At 44.6% G+C, this 8122-nt stretch overlaps 1 protein-coding gene across 1 annotated transcript in view; it reads right to left on the bottom strand.

Annotated features, from left to right (window-relative positions):
- Nucleotides 1-6398: 6398 nt before the first annotated feature.
- CELSR3 (cadherin EGF LAG seven-pass G-type receptor 3) overlaps nucleotides 6399-8122 on the bottom strand; it is a 40238-nt gene continuing 38514 nt past the window's right edge. Inside the window, exon 37 of the mRNA XM_027836902.1 lies at nucleotides 6399-7809. Coding sequence (XP_027692703.1) covers nucleotides 7782-7809 — 28 coding nt within the window. The 3' untranslated portion in view covers nucleotides 6399-7781. The remainder of the gene's footprint in view (nucleotides 7810-8122) is intronic.

The following is an 8122-nucleotide window of genomic DNA, read 5'->3' as shown; positions in this document are numbered from 1 at the left end:
TTGGGTCCTGAGGCAATCTTTGCCTGGAAGCATCACCCAGGTTCAGCACATCCTGCTCAAGGTAAAGAAGCTGGCCTCTGAACTTGGGTAAGCACACTCTTTTAAATTTGTAGTTTTAACTGTTAATGATGAAATGTTGATTCTCTGTGTTAAGTAATTTGGAAGTGCATTTAACAAAACTGAAGTCACCTGATTGGTAATGGGTTTGTTTCAAGTTTCAAATTGGTGAAGTTTTTGTATCAGTTATGTCAGGCAACTTTTCATAATTTGATTACCACTAAAATAATTTGGCTATTGTTGGTTATTGTTTTAATGTGTAAACTTGCCAAAAAGCTTTTTTGGGTTATGGCTTGCTGAGAATTTGCAAGTGTATAGAAATCTCTAATGATTGGCTTTTTATACCAGGACAAATTTAAGTTTGAGATATAAATCCTGGAAAAGTTTTTCCTAAGCTGTGATTAGTGACACTTGCTGCATGAGGTAAAAGCTCATAGGATTTTATTTTGAGTTGTCTAATGGATCATAATAATCCACTGATAATCAGTAATCCACCATCTGAGAGAAATGCCACAAGCTACTCAGAGAATGTGATACTGGTTAGAAGTCAGGGTCAAGAAAAGCTGAGAGGACAATTTTAGCCTCAGTCTAAGATGGGATCCTCCTGGCTCAGTTTCCCCATTATGTTCCTTTGAAAAGGAATGTTACCCACCTGGCTATTCCTGAGTCTGGCTATGAGGTGGATTTGATACCGCATGGTTGGAAAACTGAATTATCTGAATCCAAACAGAGCTAAGGATGTTTTATCTTGTCATATCTGGGCCCTGCAGTCTTTTCTGTCAGATTTGTGTCTTCCAGACTACAGGCCATTCACCTGCAATTGATAGCAAACAGTGAATACTAGCCAATGTCCCCCCATTGTTCCCTAGATGCAGCCTATGCTAAGTGCCAGTCAACCTCCTCTTTGGGACCCCTTGAGGCAGGAACAGCTCTATGCCCCTTGCCAGCAGGAAGCAGTTTCAGAAGCCTAGACCTTTGCCCCTTACCCCAAAAGAATTTGGGTCCCATTTATTTGAGGGGGGAATGATGAGGATGGGATCTAGGCCCCAAAAAGGAAAAACCCTGGACTTTCCCACATGGCCAAATCTCTGGCTTTTGTCTGAGGCTATAATCCCATCAACTGGCCTTTCCTTGTGGCTACACCCAGTCTCCCAATTCTCTCTTACCCTTAACCTAGCCTAGCCCTCCATTGTCTTACCTCCCTATGGCCCCAGGCCGTTTCCTACCCTTAATCCTAGCTGGGCTCCGTTCTCCCTTGGCCATGTGGTCCAGGTCCCAGGAGTTCAGTTCACCCCAGCTTATTGGCCACTCCCATCCAGATCTTCCTTAGAACCCCTCCTCCAGTCACCCCAAACTACTTGGCCACTCCTAGATCCCTCCCACAGTCTTTCTGTATATAAGGTCCATCTTGTCTCCATTAAGGTGCTCAAATTCTTACAATCTAGCCACTGCTCAGATTCTTATAATCTAGCCACTAGCTTACTAACATTCAGACTCCTTGAGAGTCTGCCCAGGTGCAGCTAAGTGGCAGTGGATAGAGCACTGGCCCTGGAGTCAGGAGGACCTGAGTTCAAATCCGTCCTCAGCCACATAACACTTACTAGCTGTGTGACCCTGGGCAAGTCACTTAACCCCATTGCCTAGCCAAAAAAAAAAAAAAAGAGTCTGCCCACTATGACAGATGTTCTAATAAACCTTGTCTTTGGCTGAAAGGCTTGGGTCAAATTCTTTCAGGCAGGGCCTGCATGTTGTGATTTTGGGGTCCCAACACCCCTAAACCTCAACAGCTGGGCACACAATATTTAGCCTCTTAGCACTAACCCCTGTATGTAGAGAGGGGAGTGATATTAGACGGCAAGGCTGAGGGAAAATCAGCCTTCACAGAACTAGTTGGAGGAAGAGGTTAGGGTACCCAGGGGTACTGCAGGGGTAAGAGGAAGACAAAGAGCTCTTCAGCTAATCAAAGACTTCATCTTTCAAACTTGTTTTGAGATCCCAGGACTGGAGAAACCAAAACATCTGAATTGGAAGGGATCTCAAACAGAACCCTGTCACTCCCTAAACCTTCAAAGATATCTAAATGTCTACCTAGCCTAAGCTTGAACATGTCAAATCAACCAATCGAAGAAAAAGTATTTACTATATTTACTATGTGCAAGAAGTCTTTATATGTTCCCTGTCCTAAAGTAGCTTACATTTTAATAGAGAATAAAGTATGTAAATAACAAGGTATATACAAGATATACATGGAGTAGATAGGAGGTAATCTCCAAGGGGAAGGCACAAGCTAAAGGGAACTAGGAAGGGCCTTCTGCAAAGAATGTTCACTACTTAGCAACACCACATCTTCCATTGTTGAGAAAGCTTTCGTTAGAAAGTGCTTCCTTCTAATGAGGCAGAATCTGTCTAGGGCAGAGTAGAAGTAGCCAGATTCCTATTCCCCAGAACCAACCCTTCAAGTATTTGAAGATAACTATCTTGTCACACCAGTCTTCTCTTCAGCATAAACAACCCAGTCTTTCAATGGATCCTTCTACAGGATCTTCAGTCCAACCCCCAACCCCATCCTGGCCACCCTGTTCTGCACAAGCTCAAATTTGGTAATTTCCTTCCTAAAATGGGGCACCCAGAACAGAATGTGATATTCCAGTGATCTGGCTAAAGCACAAAACAGCAGGACTCCAACCTTGGCCACCCCAGGTCTCCACACTTCATTTGATCCAACCTTAGATTTTTTTGACTACAATGTCGTATTACAGACTCAAGACACAGACTCTCTCCCCTACCTTCTCAACAGGGCCAGGATTATATTTAGTCACAGTTAATTATCCGAGGAATCCATCTAAAATTTGACAGTAACATTATTTGCATTGCTCTTATTCTCACAGACATTTTATATTCCTATAATTTTCAAGTGATGTCAATTACAGGAAAAACTGCTAATTAAGGTTACTGGCTAAGTCACTCCAAAATACTGAAAATGAAATCATGGGCAAGGAAAAGGGGCTTTCTGAGGGAGATGCCACTCTCCCTAGCATTTTTAAATGTGGCAGGTATAGAGAAATATTGCCCATTGGGCTAGAGAGAGACTGAGGGAAGTACAGGGCTGGAAAAGCAATTTGCTGCCCTTGTCTTGATAGTTCATCCTGAGGAAGAATGCAAAAAAAAAAAAAAAAAAAGATTATTTTCCCCAGTGATGAAACTATGAACATGTCATTATAACCCAAGTTTCCTAGGCCCTCAGCAAAGGAGGAAGTTTGAGAGCTATCTTAGGACCGCAATGTACCTATAGACCATTAAAACGATTTTGAATGAGGTTCCCTTCTCTCTTTTCCAGTTCTTTCTTGAAACTGTTCCAGGCCAATTTGTATGGCCTAGCCAGCTGTCCCAAAAACAGACAGTAGTGTAAAGGCAAATGGAATATCCTTTTAATGTCCCCAAGATTCAGGAGGTATTGAAACTGGAAATGGGAGCTGAATGAAATGACTTCACCCTAACTCAAGAGGGAGAGACTGACTTGAGCAGGGCAGTACCATTGGAGGCCCTTTGTTGGCAGGGCAGGGCTGTGGGACCCTTTGTAAAAGGTGGAGTAAATAGCCTAGAGCCTGACATAGACAGCCTGGATTCCAGGTAATCTCACCACATATCAGCAATTGGAGTGTTGGCACTATCTCTTGGAGGAGAAGAACTGCCAGGGAGCATCTGTGGAAAGAGAGCTAAAGAGGAGAAAGTCCTATCTGGAATTGTACAGATCTCTAAGGTAGAGAAAAGGAGTGTTCTTGCCTCTGTAAAGGCAAGAACCAGGTCTAAGTCCTTTGTATATACTTTACTGCATAATTAGAACTCATTCTATGTTTGATGCTTCATGAGCCTGAGTGCTTTCAAAGGCACCTTGTGTTATTGACATTTCCAGACTCTACAATAGAGAAGTTTAGAGGTCCCCGAAGTATATACCCTTTGAGTCACACAAACAAGGGTTAGTTCACTAAAGCTGTCAAATCTTGTCATGTGAAATGATGTCTAGCTGCTACCTAGATTTTTTAAAATGACTTTATAAAAAGCCAAAAATAATTTACATTTATCCCAGTTATATATTTTCTTAGATTCAGCTGACTATTCTAGCCTGTTGCAATGTTTTTGGATCCCAATTCTGGTATCTTTTATCACTGTTTCTTCACTAGACCTTGGTTCTGAATGTCATACTGCAGTGGAAAGAACCCTGGAGTCAGGAGATCTGAGTTCTAATCCTGATGCTGCCACTAACTGAATGTGAGATCTTAGGCAAATCACTTGCCCCCTCTGGGCTCCCAGCTCCCCCTTCTATATAACATTAGACAATTAGAAGAAATTCTCTTGAAGGCTCCTCTCTTCTCTGCAAGCCTGATTCTATGATTCCAAATATACCTCCCAGCTTTAAATCATCTGCAAATTTGGTGAGCAGGTTTTCTCATATTTTTACCTAGTGGAAAAAGCATTGAATTTAGAGTCAGATCACCTGGATTAGAGTACTAGTTCTGCTACTAAATTAGTTGTGACATTGGGCAATTCAGCTGGTTTGAGCTTCATATTTTTCCCCAGTGCAATGAGAGGTTTAGGCTAGAAAATCTCTAAGGACTCCTCTAGTAGTTAATCTATTACCCAGCGATTAGAGGTCTAAAAGGAGAATAGCAGAGATTATGTTATCAGATGTGAAGGACTGAAGGGTAAATCCAACACCAGAGAGGTAGCTTAGCTGAAGCCTAGCCTAGACTGGGGTTTTCCAGGATGGGGGCAGGGTGAGGAATGAAGCTAAAAATAGTTCAGGATTCCTTCAGAAGGGAAGTCTTGCTTCTATCCCCGTCTGTCACTGAAACCAGGTCACCCCTGGCTTGAGATATCTTGGGCTGCTCCAGGCCTTGGCACTATGGTTAGAAAACCCCCAGCACCTGTACCCACCCTCCCCTTTTTTCTCCTCAGGACAGATGGAGGCTGAAGCTGTTTTCTATAGAAGTTTATTCCCAACCCCCTCCCCAGGCTTTCACAATTTATACAGATAAGGAAGTGGCTGCTGGGGATGGGGAGAGGGAAACAGCCTCCCTCTTCTGTGGCTGTCTACAGAATGGGAGCCATGGAAGGACAGTACACAAAATGTGTAGTGGAAAGAGCAATGACTCAGGGTTTGAGCCTCAACTCTGCCACTTATTAGCTGTGACCTCGGAGAAGTCATTTAACCACTCTGAATGTCTCCCCTCCCTGCCCCCCACCATAAAATGAGACAGTTGGATTCCATGATCACGGAGGGCCTTTCCAGCTCTGAATCATATTTTCTCTGAGGGATTACACACTCAGACCCGGTTCCCCACTCCAACCTAGGGCACAGTAGGCACTGAAGTGGGGGAACATGAAGATGAGCTGAATGGGTGACCAGGGATGTGGCTGGAAGCGGGATTTGGCACTCATAGGTGACAGGACTTTTAATCTCCTTGGCAAATGGTGGCCCTCCAATTCTGCACTGTCCTGTTCAAGTAGGAAGGAGAAAGTCTCCTTCCTCTGAGGACAAAAACACCCTGTTCCCCATGAGCCAGGGGGTAACAAATGCACTGGGGCCTTGAAGCAAGGGGGAATGAATGACCTTTTGGCTGACAGACATTTCGGGGAAGGAGCAAGTGCAGAGCCCCAGCCTGAGATCTAAGCTGGACATCCTCATATTTTGTTCTTCCCAATCCCTTATGTCTTCCCTCTCCCCCACCTTAACTGTAAACAACCAAAATTCTAAGTTGTAAACAAAGTAACAAAATCCAAAGAGCTTAACCATAAACAAAGTAAAAAAATTTCAAAGTTCCAAACCCGTAAACAAAGTCTCATAGTAATGTAAACAAAGTAACAAAGTCCAAAATTCCATACTGTAAACCAAAAAAAACCCCATTTTATGAAAGAAGCCCTAACAAGTACATTTCCTCTTTTTAAGAAAATATAGAAGACAGGAAGAACTGAGTCACCAGAGGACTAAGCCTGAGGGATTTCCTGTAAACATATTAGGGGAGGTAGTCGTCCCCGGTTTGTACCCCCATCCAACCATAAACAGCCTGGCAGGGGGGTGAGGGGAGGGGAATGAGAAAATCAAACCACTCCATCCCAGGCTATTCATTCCTTTCCTCCCATCCCTAAGGGAGGGAAAGAAAGAACCATCACCCCCTCCCCAGTTTCAGAGTGTAGGGGACTCTGGAAGCTTGGATCAGCCTGGGAGGCAGGAGGAGGACACCATGGAATGTATCTGAATAAAGGCCTGGAACCCCCTCCCCCAAGGGGGCAGAGCCCTTCCCCCCCACCCCACCCCAACAATCGAGGAAGGCAAGCCTTGCTCTGTAAACATTATGTCTGCTGCTTGAATAAATATTAAACTCCGCTTGGGCCCGGAGGGTTATAAGGCAGTAAATGGTGGGGATGAGGGTTAGGGTGACTCCACAATACATACATACATGTAGTTTAGTACGGGGCCTAGGAACGGTCTGTTCATCACCCCCTCCACAAACTGAGCCTGAGGACACACTCCTCCCTAACCTGAAGGCCAGGAAGTGGGGTCCTGGGGCAAGGGAGAATTTTTCTCCCCTGCCCTGTCAGGCTCAGTTACAAGAAAAGACTGAGGCATCTACTCAGCCCAGGAAGGAACCACCTCCATCAATCTCTGTCCTAGAGCAGGCTCTAGAGGTCTGGGCATATTCTCCCTCAGAAGGAGTTTGGCTCTCGGGCCACTAGAGAAGGAAAAAAATAGGAAATTACCATTCAAAAAAATCTTATGAACAACAAAGTACACATGAGGAATGGGAGAGAGACAGGTCGGATACCTCATCCCCACCAGCTTCTGAGATGAGAGACAAAGGGCTGAAGGGGAAGGCTTCCTTTGCAGGGGGCCCAACCCCCAGGGGAGATCCTGAAGCAGACAGGATAAGAGTGGGCTAACAGGAGAGGAGTATAATGGAAAGAGTCCTAGATTTATAGCCAAAAGACATGGGTTCAAATCCTGACTCTGCCACTATATAACCAACCTGTGTGATCTGAAGCAAATCACTTTCTCTCTCAATAAAATAGGGTGGTGGGATTAGATGATCTCTAAGGTCCTTCCCAGCTCCATGATGATCCTATGGTATGGTGGAGCTCAGGAGGAAGGGTATGTGAAGGACTTCACAGGAGTAAGGGAAAAGGGAAAGACTGAGGAGGCTAAATGCAGAAAGATGGGGGGCAATGGAGCCTTGGGATGGATGGAGGGAGACCACAGGCCCTGGTAGCTCCTCACTTTGTCCCAACCCAACCACTTTTCCCCAGACCAGACCAGCTCAACCTAGCCCAGGGAAGTCATGGGACAGAAAAGCTTAAAAATAAGGATAGACATCTTTCTCTCTGATTACAAAGGTACAAAATATATAAAAGTCCTCCCAGGCCCTGGCCCCTCCCCAAACACACACCAGCATGCACACTCATGCACACACAGTGCCCAAGTGTTACAGAAAGGAAGATCCAGTTTGGGATGGGCCAGTGGGAGCCCCTCCTCTCACAAGCGAGTGGGTCTGAATGTAGGAGGAGAGGGGTAAAAGATCCTGACACCCCCAAACTCTCCTCTGTCTAATCCAGGGTTGGTAGAAAGCAGAGACCCCAAACTTTTGTTGGAGATATCTGTCTGTGCCTCCCTTCAAACCACTTCCTGCTCCTTTCACTCTGTTCACTCCTCCTTTGCCGCTGTCTGCTTCTCAGGAGTGGCCCTCACTTCTGGTGACTCTGCAAAGGAAAGAAGTCAAAAAGGTGAAAAAAGTTGAGAAATTTCCCAGGGATCAAAGCTTATCAATCATAAGTGATCAAGCAAAGGTCACTGACGAATGGTCAGAAGTCAGGAAAAGAACTTATTGGGAAATGGATAAACAAATTAATGGTATGGAAATGTAATGAAATATTAAGCCCCTGAAATGGTGAAAGGGACAGTTCCATAAGAAACTAGGAAGACCTATATGAACTGATACAAAGTGAAGTCAGCAGAACCAGGACAATTTATACAATGACAATATCATAAAGAAAAACAACTCTAAAAGACTTG

The sequence above is a fragment of the Vombatus ursinus genome, unplaced genomic scaffold (genome assembly GCF_900497805.2).
Source record: "Vombatus ursinus unplaced genomic scaffold, bare-nosed wombat genome assembly UNPS02014820.1, whole genome shotgun sequence".
Taxonomy (NCBI): Eukaryota; Metazoa; Chordata; class Mammalia; order Diprotodontia; family Vombatidae; genus Vombatus; species Vombatus ursinus.
This window is presented reverse-complemented; position numbering and strand designations above follow the sequence as displayed.